At 44.5% G+C, this 21866-nt stretch overlaps 1 protein-coding gene across 1 annotated transcript in view; it reads left to right on the top strand.

Moving 5' to 3' along the window:
* The window catches only part of PPARGC1B (PPARG coactivator 1 beta), a 99322-nt gene that overhangs the window by 60687 nt on the left and 16769 nt on the right, over nucleotides 1-21866 (top strand). Inside the window, exon 2 of the mRNA XM_079964779.1 lies at nucleotides 14187-14360. Within this exon, the coding sequence (XP_079820905.1) occupies nucleotides 14187-14360 (174 nt within the window). The remainder of the gene's footprint in view (nucleotides 1-14186; nucleotides 14361-21866) is intronic.

Genomic DNA, 21866 nt, shown 5'->3' with positions numbered 1-21866 from the left:
TTCTTTCTTTCTTTCTTTCTTTCTTTCTTTCACTGTGTTTGTTTATACAATCCCTTCATGGGGCTTGCATCCCATTTGCTGGTGAGATCCAGCCTCAGTGCGAAAGGAAAGCTTCCACTTTTTATTTTTCTGATTTCTATCAACCTAGGCCAAGTAAGGATGGTTACCTGGGAAGAACTGCAGAAGAAAAGGAAACATACACCAGAGCCGTAGCTACAAGGGGGACTAGCCAGGTTTTTTGCCTCAGGTGAAGCCTACAGAGCGGCACCATTGACACTCCTTCCATGTGTGTGTGTGTGTGTGTGTGTGTGTGTGCGTGCAAATGACCCGGGTAAAATAAAGCCAGTGCTCAGAAAGCAGGAAGTCCCTATCTTTCCCTGGAACCCCAGCAGACTCCATTGGATTTTGGGCCTGAAGGTAGTGAAAAGTAGCTATAGCCTGGAATGCAGATTACCAATCCTGGAGGGCTGCTACCAAGAATGCAGGAAACAAAACAAAAAATAATGGAAGGATTTGCCCTCCCTTCAAACCCCCACCTCCCTGAACTGCATCTTAAGAGTGTGGCCTTTCTCTTGATATCAGGTAGCTTTTATGCAAAGAGGTTTGTTCTCAGAGGTGGAAAAGCTTATCAAGGAGGAAGGCCGATGCCTATATAGATAGCACAGCGATGCTACTTTCCAGCAACCAGCTCCTTTCCTCGTTAAGGCTCTTAGGACATAGGTGCAAACATACATAAAAGCCTATTAGCTCTTCAGCTTGGACTGCCTTGAAGCACCAAAACCAGAGCAAGCCAGATTCCTTCAGTCCTCTTTACTGTGTTGTAAGTAGAGGCTCTTGAGTCCTGTGCTGCAGTGAGAGTTAATGTTTGACTGGGAATGATCATGTTAATTACTCTGCTGCGACAAATGTTACCTATTCAGCCAAAAGCATGTGATACAGCCTGCCGTGGACCATGCCACTTCAGAATGCAGGTGGGGTGATCTCTCACCTCAGTACCTCACAAAAACGTAACACACACACAAACACACACATTCAGCATACTGCACATATAAAATTAAAAAGAACACAATTTTGGAGGAAACCGTTTGAAGAAGGAAATCTTGTTTTCTCACACAGTACCAGATCAGGGTCAGGCCATATAACTGACTGCTAGCTTGATCAATACCCAAATAAGGACATGGTTCTGTATATTAACTTACAAAATGTGGCAATTGCCACTCATTTGGTTGGATATTTAGGGCAAATTAATAGTACAGATAGTTAAATGGAAATTCCATGTTGTAAGGAAGGATACTTGAGTACCAGTACTTGGACCCAATCAACATGGGATGGGTCTAACCATTATACCCTGTTTGTGATGTTCCAGAGGTATTTGGTTGGCTACTGTTGAAGATGATGCAGGAATAGATGGAACTTTGCTCCAATCCAGGGGAGAAAAACTCACTACTTTTTATGTTCTTCCTCTGCAGAGCTCTTACTGCTTAATGGAAGTTGGATCTCAGAACACTTTCTTTCTTTCTTTCTTTCTTTCTTTCTTTCTTTCTTTCTTTCTTTCTAATATATATATGCTGCCTTTTTGCCAAGGGGACCCAAGGTGGTTTACAGTTTACAATATTAACACAAAAAGGTACAAAATATTCTTAGGCTGGCTTCAGGAGCTGCTGGCAGTGGTGGGATGTTGATTAGAGGGAGACGAGGGGTCAGACTAGGAGGAGCTGAGTCCGAGGCTGGAGAGGAACGGGTCCAGGAGACAGTGAGGCCGGCTGCTGAAGAAGCCAAGGAGTCTCCCCCTCCTGCTGCAAGCAGCTCTTCTCTCCCCCCCCACCCCACCCCACTGTCTCCCAGAACACGTAGAGGAATGAAAAGAGCAGTGGAGAGACTTATTGCAAGCAGACACAGTCTCTGCTTGGGGAAAAACCCTGGAGAGGAGGGGACTTAGGTGTTTGTGGGAAGGCAGGGACCTTCAGTCCTCATAACTGCCTCATGGGAGCAAAACCTACAAGGAAGAGCTGCTGGTTTCTTTTGATAAAGAGTTAACTTCACTGACACCAGTGGGGGTTGTTGTGGGTTTGTTTGTTTTTTTAAAGAAGTAGTAAGTAGCCCCTGGAAAGGTGGGGCTGCCCAGGTCCCTCCAGGTACGGGTAGTTATGTGGTCTCTGGCCTGGGCTTTCTTGCTTTTACCTTTCCTTGGGGCTTGCCTAGTTGCACATAATCTGGTTCAGTGCCAAGAAAATTGTAAATTAAAGGGGAACACTGAGAGAGGTATCTGCATGTTAGGGGAAACCCCAAGGTTCCAAGAAGTAGAAAAAGAATAAGCCAATGAGGACTGAGCATAGTTATTGGCACAGAATATAAAGTGCTTGTTGGGTGGGGCATAGAAAACAGGGAGGGGTATAGAATGGAGCTGAGTGTGGTACCCTCCAGATACTGTTGGATTCCACCAGCCCCAGCCAGTATGGTCAGTGATCAGGCTGATGGGAGTTGTAGTTCAGTAGCATTTCAATGGCTCCACATTGGCTTCTCCTGGGATGGAGTATCCTAAAAGGGTAGGTGGCTATTACCTTGGACAGGAGCTGCTCCACTCTGCCACGTTATATAATATATAACTTGGATTGTTGACTTATGCTTCATCTATTGACTATGGTCTTTTGAATATGGCAGACACAATAAAAGGGTCCATTCACAATTTCAGGTGCAGTCTGCTCGTTAACTTCCTTTTCACCAGCTTCCTTCCACTTTTGTATAGCTGGGCAATAACATTAAATGAGTTCCAGTTTTTGTTTTCTCTTTTGTAATAATGTTAGCTCTAACAAGCCATTCTGGTTCAAAAGGGAACTCTTGGCTACATGTCTGGGCACCCTATAATCCCACTGGTTATCTCCACTGGATGTAAATAATGTGTCCCTGAAGTGGTTGAAATATCCCTAATTGTGCTGATGCAGTCTCCAAAGAGAATGTCCCGTCTAAGAGGTCAACAGTTCATGGTAATAAAAAATCTCTCTCTCCTCCCAGCTTGTCCATAATCCACATTGCCTGCAGTATGTAATTACGGATTTCCGTGATAAGTCCAGACGGCTCTCACAAAATCTCCTTGCATGAGGATTTTCTTTCATTTTTAAAGGGTGGGTGGGAAGAGAGGCAGAATCAGGGAACCAAACAATTTCCCCCTATCTTTCGAAAGATTGTCGACACTTTCATTTGCCTGTCCAGTTGCCTTCTGTCACCAATGTCTGAAGTTCTTCCCTGCATTAGAAACGCTGCTATCTTCCTCGCCGAAGCCTGTTTGTAAATTATCTCACCTTGTGCTGCTTTGCGACCCATCTACCTAAATGCTACGCGCTAATTTGGATGCTGGTGCTGAAGTTATATTTATCTCTTAATGCCATGCGTAGGGACTTACTCATGAGTGGGAGGCTCTGAATCAAACTGAATGAGTCACTGGCAGAAGCCACAGCTTCTTTTGTGAGGAGCCTAGCTGGTCGTTTTGTTGCAGATGCTCCTTCTGGGGCCATTGCCCCCTTAGACTCCCAAGTGGAACCGTCGTGACTCCACCTTCGCAAACGGAGAGCAGGGGAAGAAGGCGCTTGAATGACAAGGCCCTTGCAAAGCGTCCCGCCGGCGTTTATGCAAATGACAACATAAATCTGGCCTTCCAGGCTTAAAACGGGATTAGGTTATTGAGAAGCCGCTGCAGCCTGTCCATCCAGCGGCATTTTTAGCTGTTGCTGCAGCAGCTGTTAGGTAGAAGCTTACCGCTTCGCAAACCAGCATGTGATGTCTTATGCTGTATTTTCTGCTGCACTGCTAAAAAAAAAAAGGGAGGGGGAAGGGGGAAAAGTTAGTCATCCTTTTAAGATGCTTTAATAACTAAGGGCCATTTTTGCACAACTGCAAACTGAGCTTACTCCTCCCCCCACCCCCATCAGAACAGCCTTCTTTTTCAGATCCACACAGGTCACTTGCTTGCACTTTGTGTTTCTGGCGATCCACCTATCCTGTGATAAGGACCATCAGGTATGCATTCAGTACCATTTAGTGCGGTTTGTCTGCAATGTTGGAAAAGCAAACCCAATTTATACCGAGGTGAATCATTCTTCATACTTAAGTGTGTGTGTTTATATGAAAAATAAGAATTTTTTGCAAGTGTAATTTGTACCCGTTTTAATGTACGGTATTCAGCTCTGTGCTAAAAATAACAGCAACCCAGTTAGCTCTAACTCCTAAGTTCATACTGCATCAAGAAAAACTATCTGACTTGGATACATTGTGCAAAAATAATAATTTCATAATGCCTCATATTTTTACGAAGTTAATTTGCAGTTGTAAGTTTCCTGGACAATTTGCTCCTCTCCCCACCGAAGTTTTGCTTGTCATCAATTGTGGCAAAGTTGAAAAAGGGCAGTGAAGCTTCATCCTCAGCTAATAGAGCTCCTAGCCCATTGGCTTCTCAGGACCAAAAGGAATGTTCCTTTAATAGCATAGTTAGAATAGCAGAATCACAGAATTATAGAACTGGAAGGGACCACAAGGCAATGCAGATTATTTTTTTTACCAAACGTGGGGCTTAAACCCACAACCCTGAGATTAAGAGTCTCATGCTCCACCGACTGAACCACTATAGACATGGTTGTGTTTGGGCACAGATGAGGGGGTGCAGGTTTTCATTGGGATCCTATCACACCGGTAGGAACATAGAAAACTGCCTTATGCTGAGTCCGACCATTGGCTCATCTTGTCCAGTCGTGTCTGTCCTGACTGGAGTGGCTCTCTAGGGTGTCAGGCAGTTTTTACCACCTGCCCCTGAAGACACCAGAGGTTGGACCTGGGCCTTCTGCATGCAGGGCAGATCCCATGTACTGGGCTGCACTCGCTGGGGACATTTAACCCCAGCTGCACATCCCAGCTGCAATCCTGATAAAAATTCTCTCCTCCATCTCCAACACAGCAGTGTGAGAATGAGAAAGAAGTTCCTATAAGAAACCACAGCGTATGGAGTCAGGCCAGTGGCCCATCCAGTCTAGTCCTGTCAACACTGTCTAGCAATGCTTCTCCTTCAGGGTTATTTCCCAAAGCCTGCTGTTTCAGCTTTCTTTTAACCATAGATGTCAGTTCATTGGCGTTCATAGAAATGTGCCTGGGTTTCTCCTTGGATATTCACCAGGACCATTTTCCTGATACACTTTACCCTAGTAGATCTGTGAGAAATGAGATGTGGGGCTTATGTCACTTTAGTCTTCCCGCCCCATCCAATGCAAGCCAGGAAGGGAAAACACATAGAAGCCCATCAAAAGAGAAAGCTAGTTACTACTACGGTAGAAAAACAACCCATTCAGCAAGCACTACTCCTCTGGCTCCTTTAGATTTCAGCAGGCACTGCTTGCAGGTTTTCTGAAATGGCACTTTTGCTACCAGTTGGCGGAACCTTCTGTTTCCCCCCTCAGCAGACTTGCCAACTCAGGCTGTGCCTCACGTTGAAGTTTATAGAGAAGGAAACTGCAAACATCCCACTTGGGGTCTGTCATCTCAGCACGTGGCTCAGGGGTGTTGTTCAGAGAAGGCTGCAATGATTTAGCTTTTTCAGTCTGACTCCATTGAGCCTCTGGACCTCTTGGCAGCACCAGCCGTCTGGCTGAATAAGGTCTGCTTTAAAGCAGGAGGGAAGGACATAGATTGTCCCAGGATCTTGAGTAGTAGAGCTGGATCTTGAGAAAAAGGTCTGGAATGGCCATACAGTCAAATGCGCCAGCACAAACTTAATTCAGAAAAGAAAGCAAATGCTGATAAGTTTTTAGTGAGTTTGTTTTATGTTTTGTGTATTGATTCATTCCATGTTGATGACTTTTAACCATTCTGTATGTTTTAAAACTTTACTGTATGCCACCTAGAGATGCTCTCCGTGTGGCACATCAAATTAAATAAATAATGATAATAAAACTTCTCAGTTTCTCGTTTCCATTTACCCAGTGCATGCGTTCCTGAGATGCATGTTCTGAAAGGGCCAGAGGATAATAGAGTGGATTCAACAAAGTTGTTGCGCTAGTAGAAGCCAGTGCAAAAAGTCTTGCTAGCACTGTGGTACTTCCAGCCCGCCTGTTCAATCTGGCAAGCAAAAAATCTGTTGGAGATGGAATGATCTCCTTGGAGCAACCCATTGCTTTCCTACAGAAACAAAGCAAGCCTGCAAGAGAGCAGAGCAAAAAGTAGGATAGACTCTTCCTATCCTGTTTTTGTATGCTATGGGATATCTATATCTATATATCTATATCTATATCATCTATATCTATATGGCAAGCATTTGACTACTTGAACCCCATCAACAATACAGCCCAGCAACAGATGCATTATGGTTTTATTTTATTTGCAGCTGTATAACTTGTTTCACAACCAAAACATACTGAAGCGGTGTAAAATAAGACAAAATACAAAGGTTTATAAATTTGATAAATTAAAAGCAACCAATCAATTTACACATTTGTACACTTCATCTTCCATAAAATGACTGGGTCACCCTTCAGGGAAAGTCTTCTTAAATTAAAAAAAATGTCTTCAACAGCTGCCTAAATATCAAGACACTCAATACCATCTGAGCCCCCGGACTTGTGTCTCTTAGACCAGTTGTCTAGGATGTATGGCAATCATCTAACCGTTCTTAAGACTCTTAACCAAACCAGAGTAGAGTTCAAGGAGACAGTTCTATTGCTGGTGCCAGATGACTGTATGTCTTTCACCCATGTGCTTGAATGCTGCGTGCTGGCTCAGAATTTGGTCTTCTCTCCCAAGCTGATGAGAGAGAAGGACAGGCTAAAATTCCGCTTCTGCAATTATCTAGCTGTCTGTCTATCATTGTGGAGGCCTGGGTGCCAGTGCCTTAGCATACTGTGTTAGTTATCCTTTGAAGGTAACTCTGCGCGAGTTGTGAGTGACCAATTTAGAGCATGTATCATCACAGCTCTTTATGTCGCACATGCAAGCCTCATTGTGTTGGGCAAGCTCCTGTTTTTCAGATCTTATCCCAGGGCTCCTAATTGCCATCCTACATCTGTTAATAAGGTGTCACCCATTGGTTTGTAATGAAGACATCAAAAAAGAAAAAGCTCCCAAGAAGGAGGCCTTCCCGACAGCCTGACGGTTCATTCTGCACTTAGATTACGGATTTCCCATGGCAGGGAACTCGTGTCAATACTTTAAAAATAATAATAGAATAAAATAGTGGTTTCAGTGCTGCATCCAGCCAGTCATTGTCTGTCTGTTGACTGTGGATTTGCACCACACAAAAATCTATGTGTTGGCTGCTCTCTTTTGGTTTTGTTTTCATCAAGAATTGCAATGTCTCCTGTACATTTACAGGAAATTCACATTTTTAAAAGAAGACTCGGGGGCGATGTAGAAATAGGCGCCTCCAAGATGGATTGCCTGACTGTTCTGCAAATCTAGGTGTCTGTGTGACCTAATTAACAAATCACAGTTTGAGACCCAAAATGCTTCCATCATGTATCTGACAAGGGCAAATCCAACCTTTCTGCTTTCAAAACAACATCTTTCAGGAGCACCATGTAGCCCCATAATAGTACGTGAAATCCCACTCCTCTCTTAGAATCTCAGAGCCCATCTTCTTGGCAGAGCTCCAGGGCAGCCTGCCGGGGCACACTTTTCCATTTGCTGTCCCTGTAAGGATGAAAACATGAAGCTCCCGACAAGTTAGATCATTGGTCCATCTAGACCAGAATTGTTTACTGTTACTGGCAGGAACTCTCCAAAGATTTAGAGTTTTTTCTAGCACATCTACTCGAGATACTTTTAAATGGAGATAAGGGGAATCAAACAGGGAAAGCGATGACTCTGCTACTTACCCATGGCGCTTCCCCATTTTCTGGGTTTCTTGAAATGTATATTCTTAGGGCCTACCTTATTTTTGTGATTCTAAGTTGTTTTGAATTGTTTTTAAACATTGTGTTTTAATTGGGACATTAGAGTAAAGGGTGAGCAATTAATAATATTAATCCTATTTCTAAATCAAAGTAACGCGAGGGCTCACTGCTGGACCGGTTAGGCTCCCCTGGTAGATTAAAAGCGGGCAGAGAATGGGCTTATTCCACAGAGCTCCTGGGCTAGTTTTTATGTTTTGCTCTGCTCCACCACACTTGAATGAGGTGTCTGGAATGAAAGATGGTTCAGAATTCCCAGCCATTTTGCTGGCTGCCTTCCAAGGTCCAATGGCTGCTTCCCTTACAATCTCCTGGGTAAAATTAGAACAAAGTTCACTTCTTTCACAAGCACAAAAAGGAAATGCAGAAAAGGAGAACACTGCAACAGCCAAGATCCATTACCCACTCGTAAGTGCTGGGCCTATCAAAGAAGAGCCCTGTACCATCCACCTGCCCACCACTGTGGGTGGAAAGAAGACTCGGAAATATCATCAGATGTTCTGCCTTCTGTTAAGTGCTTCAGTTCTTCTTCTTCCAAGGCATGCAGCCAAAGATGTGTATTTCTTCTTGTTTCCAAAGCAATGGAGGAAGGAAACTGGTATTTAGATATCCTTCCAGCAACTGAAACATACCTCATTGACAGAACTAACCAGTCCAGTTCTTGGCTATGCTGCCCCAGCTGAATGGCACTCACTAGCTTGGAGAGAATCCCTTTATTTAACTCTGAAGGTCTAGGCTAGGGATGCAGAAACTGAGGACCTCAAGGCATTGCTAGCATTCTGCTCTTATCATCCCCAACTAGCATGTAGTTCAGCCCACTGGGAAGAGGACTCTCAAGTAGGCCTTGCCTTTACCTCAAGTGGTCCCATCAGTGGTGCCAACACCTTTAATTTTATTCCCCCCCCCCATGTTCAAATTATATTAAGAGGAAAGAGGGAAGGACAGAGAAGTTAAGAGAAAATGGAAAATAGAAGAGAAAAACAAGGAGGTGAACAGATGTATACAGTAGTAGCAGTAGGAACAACAACAATATAGAAAAGTGGGTTGTGTATCACAGGACATGGTTAAGGTGGGGTCTGGTTCTCAAGAGAGCTATTGTGATATTAACAGATTTAGGTGGCTGTTTCCTGTGATGATTTATGTCACTTATCCACTCATAACCGAACCATTAATCTTTCCTCCAGAGTCAATCAGTCAGACAGTTGTTTGGAAGATTTGGGATGGATTCATACATGCACTGAGGAGTATGCTGCCCTATTGCTTGTCTCCCAGGTGACCCTTGAGTTGGACTTGAACAACATGGCATTGCCAGGGCACCATCTGAATCTTGCTGCTGAACTCAGCATGCCATGTAGGCAGCCCAAGGAGGCATTGGATTGCAGGAGTTTATTTATACCCAATTCTGTTGGCAGTGGGGAGGTGTCACGTCTGTAGAGATTATCAAAAGACATCCCAAGTGCTAGCGTCAGCTGCACCTTGTGATTGCAGAGCTGGGATCTCTTCCCTAGTGACATATCAAAGACAACTGAGGAATCTGAGTGTTTTGCAGAGGTTCGTGTATGAATTGCAAATGCATATTCAAAGTTTTTCTAAAAATAAATATGTCTATCTCTACTCCCTGAGAAAGATTTGAGGGGAAACACAGCATTTGATGAAAACATACATTTGCTGGGGGCCTGGACAATCAGATATATTGATGGAAATCGGAATCTAACTGGGGGCTGGATTAACCATTAAGCCAGGCAAATTACTGAACAGTTTCTCATAGCCAAAATGGGGCCATGGTGGTATTGTTCCTGGGTGATAGGTCCCCAATAGGAAATAGGTGGGTAACCCAATTTGTACTAGGGGATTGTGGACAAATGGAGCAAGGGAGAGCAACAAAGGGTTCGGAATAAAGCTACAAGATACAGATCTATCAGCATGCATCTCCTGCAAATCCCTTGGGGTTTATATGAGAGTTTCGTCATGAGACTGTAAATTGAAACAATATGATAACAATTCCATCTCAATCCAAGATGGGTTAAAGGCAATAATTTTTAAGGGCTGCGCAGATTCTAAACCGCACTTCCTTCAGAAAGTGCTAAAATGTGCATTGCATGCACAATGCAGTAAGGGAAGTGTGTGAAAAGGTAGCAGATTAGAAAAAGTCTCTGGATCCACTGGCTTCCCCACACACCCCTCCAGTAGGCAACTTTTCAAATGGTCACTGCAGTTGTGCTTTTAGCAGCAGCTTTTTATGCAGATGTTAGTTGGCAATAATGTGTGTCTCCATAATGTGAAAAGTCCCTATCCGCTCATTTTTCCATGTGGCTTGGTGGAAGCTTGCCCTGCCCTGGACAGGTTGGGCGGAGGTCAGCTTGCAACCTTCTTCCATTGCAATTTTCTTTTTCTGCCAGTCTCCAGGCTTCTTCCTTGCCCCAAGACTGACCCTTCATAACCTAAGGTCCATTTGCCCTTTCTTTCACCTAGTGTTCATACAGAAGCTGTGGGAGGACCCACCATTTACTGTTAGTGGAGACTGTGTCCTAAATTAAATTGGAAAACGTAGAGAAGACATAAAGTCCCATTCCTGGGGGAAACAAGCCCTATAATCTGAGATTATCCAGTTAATAAAGACAGAACAAAGGGGGTGGAGAGGGGGAGATGCTGTCTCTTTCGTTTCTGTAACTTCTTGTGAAAATTGATTGTTAAGTCCTAGAGAGACTATTTGGAAAACTTCAAAGCAGTGCCTTGGATGTTATTCTCTCATTACGGCTTCTCAAATGTTCAGTTGATCTTGTGAGTTGAGAGCTAAATGCAAAACAAATATATTTGCTCTCCCCATTGTTAGGAAGCTCCCAAGGATCAGCAGGTCTTCACATAAAAGGGCTTCATGAATTTTCATTTATCTGGTGGTTGTTTTGAATGCTAGTCTTGGTCATTACGAGGACAAAGGCTTTTATCATCTACCAGCTCCATGGTGGCTTGCCTGGAATGGGTTTGTTGGCTCAGAAAGGCAGGACTGAGTGCTGACCCTACTCGCTGAATTCAGTGAACACTGTAAACGTACTGATGCCAGCAAAATTGGGATCAAAAATTTCTCAATCGGTGCTGTACTTTGCTAGATAAAAAGCATTTGTGGAGAAGCAGGAAATCTTGGTGTTCAAGTCTGTCCAATTCAGCTAATGGAGTCTAGCTGGTGAACTGAGGAACTCTGGATTCAAATCTCCACTCAGCCATGAGAGTGTTACTCAGTTTTAACATTCCTCACAAGGTTGACTTGAAGATTGCAAGAGATGATAGTGCCATGTATGCTGGCCTGAATGTCTTGGAGGAAGAGCAGCATTCAAATATGAACAATAAAATCACATGTCACTGAAACAAATTGGAGTCATAACGTTAGCAAAATTCTTACACATCAGATAGAGTTTCTTTCCTACACTGAGCATGGTATAGATGTCAGTAGTGCCCGATGGCACAATTTTGCAGAAACCTTTGCTTGAGCTAGGGATGGGCCCATATGTCAATTTCAGGTTTCTCATTTTTCCAATCTTATGTTTTGTTCCCCACATTTGTACATCAGTTTGTGATGATGGTGATTTTTAAAAAGGTTTCATGAAGATTCACCAGCATTTCTGTGCAAATTTCAACTAGTAGACACATTTTTGTAAGTGGTTTTGCCTAAGAGACAGTTTTTTAGCAAAAGAATTTTCCTAATACAATGGATCCCCCCCCCCACCTGCCATCACCACCCATGTCAGTTCTACTAATATTTACATTTTTGTATATATTAAGTACATGTTACTTGGCTGCAGAACTGCACTGGAAAATTCGGAGAGTGCAGATTTTCGAGGATAACTGTGCTTCTGTCTTGTGTACTGCTTTGGGGAAGTGCAAAGTAGGGAGGTTCACCTTTCAGCTCAGACAGATCCTACCTTCTCCCTCATCCATCCCTAATCTGAGCAGGCCTTGTCTTCTGTATCACAGTCCTCCCCCTCCCCCGCCTTTGTGCATCGTGGGCCTTCGAAAGCCGCATCCCCCAGCATATCTGTGACCTTTGGTAGGCTTAGCAGTAATGGTGCAGTGCAGCATTACTGTGTCCTTCTCGGTCACTCGCTTTCGCCGACCGTGTTGGGAGTTTAATGCAATTGCGTATGCCTTGAGAATGTGGTGGAAATGGGGCCGGGTCTCAGCTGCTCTGTGTGATTGACTGGATATTTTTAGCTCAGTTCTTAGAGCTTAGATTGCCTTACATGCGCCAGCCATTGATTCTGCTCTATTATACTCTCGTTTTGGCTGGGCTTGAGGAGCAGGGGAAGAATACAATGGATTGTTAGAGCTGTTATTGAATTGGTGTCTGGAGAAACTTGTTTCTATAAGGAGAGATTGCCACGGGTATGAGGAAATATTGAAGCTCCAAGGCCTGCTTGCCACTGCCAAGAGCGTGGCGGAGCTAAGTTTAGCTGATGAATGGAGCTGGGGCTGGAAGGCCTAGGAAAGAAAGGGGAAGTCAGGGGTGGTCAGGACCCAGAATGCCCAGTAAGCCAAAAGTGCCACCTTCAGATGCACACAGGCCTCTGTTGCAGAGCCTTACCTGATTCGTGACTGTCTGGTGTACCCTATAAGCCTCTTCCTTTCCTTCCTAATTGCTGGCTATCAGGGCACTAGTATAAGCCCTGGATGTCTGCATTACGTCACTAAAGGCTGGAGTAGCTTAAGTGTCCCTTAAGAAGCCATGCAGCTGCTCTGGTAGTGTACAGGGGCGTCTGTGGGTGTCTATGTCTGTTTGACTGTCTGTCTTGCCTGAGGAGATCACCAGTGGTTGAACTGGTCTTCTGCTATTTTTATACCTCTCCTTAGCTGTTTTTATTATAATTTGTACACCACCTTGAGATGGATGTGGAAGGCTAGCAATGGATCATGGTGATGATCCATGAGCAAGGGAACTGTCCCAAGAAAAGTTGAAAATGTCTGTTTCCTCTGAACTTGAAAAACAAAACAAAACAAAAAGCACCATAAGCACATCTTTGTAATTATACAGGAAACGGGCATTATTCATTTTGAAAGATTGTCCCTCGAAATGCAGCCATTTAATCCGAGTGATCTGCTGGTAGGTGGGTGGGTCTTTTCCTGTTCCTTTGAACAGAGACAGACTTGAAAGATGCATATTGTCAGTCACCCACAGTAACCTCCTCCTCCTTTTTTGCCATGGGGAAACAAAGCATCTGGGCTGTCCTCCAGGGGGCTTGGCCTCTCGCACACTAGAAGGTAGTGGGAGTGATATTTCCAAGAGCACAGAAATGTTAATCTTAGAATCTGCATAATAGGATATTATCATGTTGATACTAGAAATACAAAACCCAAGCATTTCTTGCGAAAGCTGGCCAAGGTTGCAGCATCATTCCCAAATGGAAATACTAGATGTTCAGCGTGGAGAAAGTGCTCTGTTTTGCTTTATCCTTCAGTTTCTTTTGAATGGCATTGATGCACATATTCAAAGTCGGCAAAAATAATAATAATCACAATCAGGTACAGGTTGTCACTTCTAATTTAAGAAGGGGAATGAGAAGAATAGACCTAAATTCTGATTTTGCAGACAAGCCAGTAAGACATAATTATAATTCACCAGCAGGTAATAATGCGGAAAAGAAAAATAATCTCGGGATTTTTAGTTTTAATACATTGGAGGAGGGGCAGGAAATGCCTCATTTTACAGCATTCATGTCCTTGCTTTAGAGGCACAACTCTTATTACACACTGCTCTGTTGTATTTTCCCAGTCATTTTATGTATTTATTTAAAACATTTCTGTATCCCCTTTCATCAGTAATACCAGGTCAGGTCAGAATAAGAGCCACTGGGAGTCATTTAGAACTATATCTGCCATCTTTAATTTGCTTTTTTTAGTTTCAATGTGGTTATTTTATAAAATTTTGTTTTGTTGTAAAAGGAATTCTTTTGAAGAACAGGCTAAAAATACCTCGGTAAATAAACAAATGTGGAACTGTTGCCTTTTTGGAGCTTGAAGGCTTTCTACAGGTGGCAGCCTGCCTTCAAGTGGTTTTAAATCCTCTTTGTATTAGGAAGGTTTGGACTTTGGTTTCTTAGCTCCACGTTAGTGTGGCTTTTTATTGTGTAACATTTGGACACCCCTTAAAGACACCAGTGATCTGATCTACACCTTGTGAAGGCATGTGTGATTATATTTGACCTCATTTGGTTTTCCCAAGGATTGGCAAGCCAGCCAAGCTCACCATCCTTTTCTCTTTTACATCCACAGTATGAAGTGTCTGGTGAGGAACACCTCTACTCTGATTTCCCAGAGATAGATTTGTCCCAGTTGGATGCCGGTGACTTTGACTCAGCCAGTTGCTTCAATGAGCTGCAGTGGTGTTGCGAGCACTCTGAAACAGAGTCCAGCCAGTACAGTACAGATGACTCCGAGCTTTTTCAGGTACACTTTGCCGTGGGATTCTCTGCGTCACTGTGGGAAATTTACTCTGGGATGGGAACTTCCCAACTGTGCATGTATCTTCCCCCAACGATAATACTGTCATTGGCAATATGTTGGTTCTGGGAGCCCACTGCAGAGAAGAAACACATTTCTAGAGGAAATAAGTGTATGCTATGGCCATTATTCTTCATGAGGAGGAGAACAGTGAAGGAATCCATGTAGCACATGTGGATTGTGCTGGAATGATCCATAGGTAGGAGGAAAGAATGTAGTTTTCTGTTTACAGGTCTTCTGACAAAACATTTCTAGTCAGCAGCAGACAGTGTGGTGGGATGGAGGCCCTTACCTGACCTCTTGGCAGGTGAGTTGCTGCTGCTTACTTGGAGAGGGAGGGACAAGGAAGGGCGATACCATGCAAATGCACTGGGAGGAGTTCCAAACTGAACTGTTTTTGCAGCTCACCACCACTGTGCCCCTCCCAATAAGTAGCAGTGACTCACTAGCGAAGCCCCACCACAACATCAGTTTGTTTCCTTCATGATTCTGTGAAGGAAGAGCACATAGAAATCTGGCCTTCATTTGTCCAAGGAAAGGTAAAGGGTGATCTCTTGTTATTCTAAGGTGGCCTTCTTCATCCTTGGGTCCCCAAATATTGTTGGACCACATCTCCCATCATTTGTGACCATTGGATAACCTGGCTGGGGATAATGGGAGTTGTAGCCCAGCAACATCTAGGGATGCATGTCTGAACAGTTCAGATCTAAAGTACCAATATATGGCCTGCTACCTGCAAGAGCAGTTGTTTTGGGCTACAGTTGGGATTTGCGGCTTCTTCCTTAGGCTTTCTGTGCAAAGTGCAACCAGGAACATATGAAGCCACCTTATGCTGAAGGCCAAATTAGATAATACGTTAGTGCTGCACTCTTATATCCACTTACCTGAGAGTAAGCTCCATTGAATTACACAGAATTTAATTCAGGCAGAGTAGAAATGTGTAGGGCCACAACGTAAATGTGTGGTCTCAATTGCACATCTTTCAACGTTTTTAAAATAAAAAAATAGGACCTGTGGGAGCCTTAGCCTAGATCAGGACTCTGGTACAGTGGAGGGGAACTAGTCCTTTTCCCACCCCAGCACAGTTTTGCTGATAAAATAATTCATCCCAAACTGTGATTTGCCCCAAGAAGTGATTTGGGGGCCACTCCCTATATAATAAATAGGTTTTTTTGTTATTTGTTATTTTGCACCCCCTTCGCACGACGCCCTGTGCGGGGGAACCACCCTAAATCCAGCGCTGATAATAGTGAGGGGTGGTGGGATGGAGAAAAATTGCAAGAGTTAACACCCTCATGTCTGTCAGTTCTAATTGGAATTGGGGGCTCCTGTAGCTGTTTCTTTCTTTTTCACATTTTTCTTCTTAAAACGAAAGATATGTAAATGGCAACCACACACTGAAGGCTTCAAGTTTGGCCCTCCTTCCTATCAGTGGCTGAATATTATCTCCCCTGACTAACAGCCACTCTCCAGAGTTTCAGCTGATGCTCTTTTTCAGCCTCAGCACTTAGCGTCTCTAACTAGAGATACTGAAAATTGAACGTGGGACTGTGTTCTTCTGCACAGGAAACATGTGGTCCGCCACAGAACGTACAAAACTAATATAGCAACTATCTCAAAGTGAAGAAGCTACACTACATCAATAATTCTTGCAGACAATCACACGCACACCAATAATCTCCTTTGCCTGCCCCTGCCTACCTGGTGCTTTGCCCCTTACGGCAGATGCAACACAGGCCCAGGATGTTCCGTATCCTGCCGGCACTCACTTGTTAATTCCTCCACACAGAGGAGGCTCATTTCCCCCCTTTTCTGGAACAGCCTGATGAAAGCTGAGGAAAGGTGTCTGTGGGTGAGGAGGGGGGTCCACACTATTAATATCTCTTCTGCAGATGATTAGTGCTCCATTAATTTGCGCTTGGTTTCTAAATGGAGCAAGTGTAGTAAAGCTAATGAGGAGGCAGAAGAGCAGGCGAAGGCTGCCGAGCCCATCCTCCTGTGATCTATTATTAAAAGGAAATTACAGGATGGTGCCTTGTGCCATCCAGCCTGATTTCCGAACCTGACGGATTGTTCAGCAGTGGGTGGGAGGGAGGCAGCAAGCCAGGGAGGGGGGTGGCGATGGGAGGGGAAAGCTCATAGGAAGCAGCACACAAAGTGACGTGGCCCTGGAATGTTAATTTTCCAGCGCACAGAAAGCTTCCCTTTTATCTGACTCTCCAGCTTCGGCGTCACCTCTGCATCTCTCTGTGCACATGGATATTTTTAGCTGAGGCTCCCTCTCAGTGTGTTGCTCGTGCTCTCTAAATATATGTGGTCCCATTATACCAATCGGCGAGCTGAGACGCGGTGCAGGTGGATGGAGCCGTGAGCCCGCGAGGAAGATTAAAGGCGCACAGATTATCTGCGGGTGACACAGCTCCCTTGGCGCACCCCATGCCGCCTCCCCCTCCTTGCTCTTGGCTTTCCACAAAATACACACCATTTCCCAACAGGGCACAAGGTATTCATGGTGGTGTTTCCATGATCAGGATATGTTGTGAACAGTTCTTGGCTTCAGTTCTCCCCCTGTTAATTTAGGAAGACAGGAAGCTGCCTTGTGGCGGATCAGACCATTGCCCTACCTAGTTCAGTATTGCCTACACTGACCAGTAGGTAGCACCTCTTCAACATTTCGGACAGGGAGTCTTTCCCAGCCTTACCTGGAGATGTCAGGGGTTGAAGTTGCAACTTTCTGCTTACAAGACAGATGCTCTACCACTAACCCTTCCCATTGTGTTCACATGCACACGATATGCCTGCTCTTGCCTTTTATGTCGAATGCCAGTAGCATTTCCAAGAGTCCAGAGCTAGTTCATATGATGGTGCCTCACCTGCCACCCCTGCTCCCTTCTTAACCCCAGCATAGCCTTCCAGGTAACCTTTGCTTCCTCCGAAGGCTGAGCAACAAAGGAGCTTGGTTCCATTTCTGCATCCTGCCATGCAGACTGGTCTGGCTGCTCCAGGCTCTGTCGGCTGGCCCAGCACCGTCCCCACTGACTGACTCAGCAGGAACCAGGATGTTGGGAGAGTCCTGCACATTATGCAAAAAGCTAATATTATTGCCGTTTAGTTCCTGTAATAAAAGAATAGTTCATCATTTTATACACTTGATTCCCATGATGATCTTTGGCCGGGGTGGAGGGGTGGAGGATGTCTGAAGAGGTTCTTTGAAGTGCCTCGCCAGAGTAATTGAGAAAGGAAATCAAGGAGGCAGGAGGAGTGAGGAGAGAACAGTGTGGGGTATGAGTTTATACCTGGCCTGATGTAGTATCAGCTATTTGGCAGAAACAACCATTCTCCTGTTGCCTCTCCTCCATTAAATACCTGCTGCTTCAGGGGGAAAAGATTGTTTGCTGTATATGAAGAAAAGGTGTTCTTTCTTCTTTTCTTTTCTTTTCCTTTTGTCTTTAGCATAAGGTTGATTTTGGATTCCAGGTTACAACTGCCTGCCAGCTCGCATTTTGTAGTGGAATTATCCACTCATGATGAACTTTTAAAGAATTCCTTCCCCACAGTGACACCTTCACATGCCAGCTTTACACTGTTCTTGCAAAAGGTCGAGAGTGACTGACAGGCCGTCATTGCGGGATACATATTTTCCACTGAACTTCCTGAGGAAAAGATAAACAGAGCTGAAAAGTAAAAGGCAGGTCTTTTAGGAATGAGCGGAGCCTGATGAAACGTACCCTGCTGATGTCCTCCTGTCTGCAGAAGTATCTCACCAATGCTGGAAGGAAAATAAATTTGTTGGGAGAACACAGCCCCCTTTGCTGCCCTTCCTTCTGAGTGCTGCTGTTTCCGCCATAGTTTCTCGTGGTGCTGACATGAATATTTGGGGTTAATGGTGGCTATAGTCAAATCCAAATAAGCACATACACACAGTCAGTGGGGATTCTTCATTTCTTCAAAGTTATGCACATCTCTTTGTTTCCGAGAGCCAATTTAAATGTTCATGCAAACGCCTGATGCAGAACTCCGTCATGAGAATGCAGATGGGGGGGGGGGGAGTTAGGAAACAAGCAGTACCAGCATAAGAGGCAACAAAGGAGTGTGGGAGACTGTGCCACGTTACCCCAGTAAAGCCTGAATTACCTCCAAGTCCCGTGCCTGCTTCTATTCAAGATAGACTGGCATTCCTAGGTGATTGCAGCTGGCTCTGGCTCAGCACCTCCCTGTTCTGGAATGCCCCCTTTGGGGGCCTTGGTTGACACTGGAGTGTGTAGGGATCCTGCTGGCAGCACCTGCACCCTCCCACATCTTTGGCAGGTAAAACAGGCGGCTCTCCGGTGTCCCTCCACAGGCGAAAGCTGGCAGGGCTGGACAAAGGAGCACCTCCATCCAATCCACACACTAGTACACAGCTCTCAACAAAGGGGGTTTGCATTGCACCCTTAGCCAATAAGGCATCAGGGCAAGGTTCTCAATAAGATGTCAGTAAGAGTCGGACATGACTAAACAACAACAACAACAAAGTCTAATGAAATTCAACAGCCAGGCTTGGGCACCTTACCTCCTGCGCCACCAATTCGCAGTTTTCACTGTGAGCCTGGCAGAGTGAGCACTGTGCTTCAAAGGTACCCTCTAAGCTGCAGCGCCAGCTGACTCCAGGGGCCAATCCCTGTCCACCAAGCCGTAGCTTTAGAGCTGGCACCTATGTTTTGAGTAACCCATCTCTAGCATGAGGACACTTTCTAAGTGCTGTTAAAATTTTTTTTTTGGGGGGGGGGGGTTGGAAGGAGGGAGCTTTCTCCCACCCCAGCCTCCAAAATTTCTCTCTTCCTTCAGGCCCGTACAACCCTGCCCTGCTCCCTCCCCTGTTTTCTGCTGTGGAAATAGACACCTTTTTTATTTGGGCTTGACTTGCTTTGGAGTGACAGGCAGCTGCTGTAGGTCCCAGGATCCCGTATACTGGAACTTGGACCTTGCCAAGTCCTGACACTTTGAGACTCATAGCATGCATTGTCTTTATCAAGCTGTTGTTCTAGAAAGGAAGGAAGGAAAGAACTTTGTTTTTGAAACGTGTTCCTTCTTTCTTTCTTTTCAGCAACTCTATCAGAGAAGTGATACAATGCTCCATTATGTTGGAAGGAATACTAAAGCAAATCATAACATTGAAATTGTCAAGAGCAAAATGCTGCATGACTGTCTTTCAGTTAACATTTGGAGTTCTGCAGTCTCAGACCTGATTTTTGCAAAGTTTAAACATATTGGCTGTGACAGGTCAGAATCAAAGAACTGTAAAATAACTTCATGGCAAATTCAGCTTGGGAAATTAGGAATAAAACATCTGGTTGTTAAAATCCACTGGCTCACCCTCCCCTGAACCATTTAGCTATAATCTGAACTCAACAGCGTTCTTTTTCATCTACTCTTTGGATTTCCAGGAATGATTCCAGTGTTCATCATACTCAGATATCTGCAACTGTGCAGTTTAGGGAACTGCTTGATTTGAGTACATAAAATGTGCGGTGCAAGATTACATGGCCCTGTGTACTGTCATGTTCCAAATGAATCATCCTGAAAATAACCACTAGGAAAACTGGCACCCTCAGCTGGTTTTCCTAGTGGTTTTCCTAGCGGTTGCCAGTGATGTCCAATAGCTTTCGGGCCACAGCAGCACCTCTGCTGGAGTCGTCAGAGGTGATTTGCCAAACCATGCCTTAAACTGTACAGGCACTTTGCTGGTTCTACCTCATTGCAGCATAGAGTCAATTCTAGACCTCAAGGATTAATCTGCAAGATGTGGTGGGGTGTGGCAAAGTGCATGGAGAAACACGTTTTAAAACAGAGGGTTAGATTCCATTATAATCTGCTAACTTCCAGTTCTAAGATTGTAATTGCACCAATGGTTGTATTCATCATATTGCTAAAGGGATCCTTTCATCAGCGGAAGCATTTCTGCTTGTCCGACAGAGCAGCCTCCCCTCCCCTCTCCTCCTCCCCATATTCTGTTCTGGCTGTTTCCCTGACCCTGTGGAGCAAATTTGGGTAGAGGACACAGGGGGAAGAAAGAGGGGAAGTCCCGTTGCACTAGGGGTAATCTCTGCCCTGGCTTCCACTAGCGCAACAAATTAGTTGACTGTGACCCCAAGCTTCTCACAGATGCAGGATGGATTAGAGTTTTCCCCATAGGCTCTGTCAGCTTATGCTCCACCCTCTATTGAGTTATTTCTTCATTGGACACTCAAATTCACCAATTCCATCATTCATTGGTATGGAGCCCAAGCCAAAGTAAGGCCAGTTACTACAACCTTTACAGCGTGATTGTGACCGGGAAGGCAAATCACGTGGGAAGCTGCTTCTGTGATAAACCTGTGTGCTTCAGGCTGATTGTAAACATACCAGTAAAACCCAGTAAGACAGTGGGGACAACCCAGCTGAAGTTAAGCAATTTTAAAGCCCCACTGATTGAAGGGGCAGAGTTTTGAGCATGTGCATATAATTCTTTCATTGAAATCAAGATTTTACAATACCTGCCTGTGGTTGGATCGTGTCCACTGATTCCAACTGAGTGCTTCAGTTGCCTGTGATTTTTATTGCTAAAAGATAACTTTGTCATCAAGTGCAAAATATCTGATAGATATGGATATAAACTGGGAGGAAAAGCTGGATGTAAGTTGTTGGGTTTTTCCCTATCAAATTTAGTACAGAGAAGAGGGGAATAGCTATGCATGTGCAGTCTGTGTGAAGTTTGTACCCTTCAGCTTCAGACCCAGCAGCTAATGGAGGGGCAAATTTTGATCTGAGATCAAAGCTGTACAGTATGGTCCTATGCGTATTTACCGTACTTAGAACTGAATCCCATTGAGTTCAATGGGGCTTAGCCCTTGCAAGTGTGGTAGTTGATCAGTTCTCTCATTAAACTTACAGCCTTCATTTAGTGTGCCATTTGTATCGGTTGAAACATTTCTAAGGCTGCAATCCTCAGGCATACCTTCCTGAGAGTAAGTCTTACTGAACTCAATGGGACTTGCTTCCAAGGAAACCTCCGCAGAATTGGGATGCAAAGTAGGCCAGAAACAACGAAGATGGGAAATGTCTGCAGGAAAATCAGGGAATCCTCACTGACATCTGTTATTTTAAGATAGGGATTTGTAGTTTATTTTTTTTCTTTTAAGAACAATGTGCATCAGCCGTAAGTCAGACAGCAAAATCCTTCCAACATAAACCCTTTTCGGAAGCAGAAATATAGCTAGAGATAAGATCTTCAGCTCTTGCAGAAATAAAGCTCACCTCCAAATCAAATCATATCTCAACAAACCTAGGTGAATGCTGTTAAAAAATAAAACCTTTAATGATGGAAATTATATTCATGGATGGGTTACACTGTTAAAGGCTTCTCAGAACTTTCCTTGCCTGCTTTCACAGGGAGGGAGGGAGGGAGGGAGGGAGGGAGGGAGGGAAGGAAGG

The sequence above is a fragment of the Podarcis cretensis genome, assembly GCF_951804945.1.
Source record: "Podarcis cretensis genome assembly, chromosome: 2".
NCBI classification, from domain to species: Eukaryota; Metazoa; Chordata; class Lepidosauria; order Squamata; family Lacertidae; genus Podarcis; species Podarcis cretensis.
The sequence above is the reverse complement of the archived record's forward strand: the minus strand, read 5'-3'. Positions and strand labels throughout refer to the sequence as shown.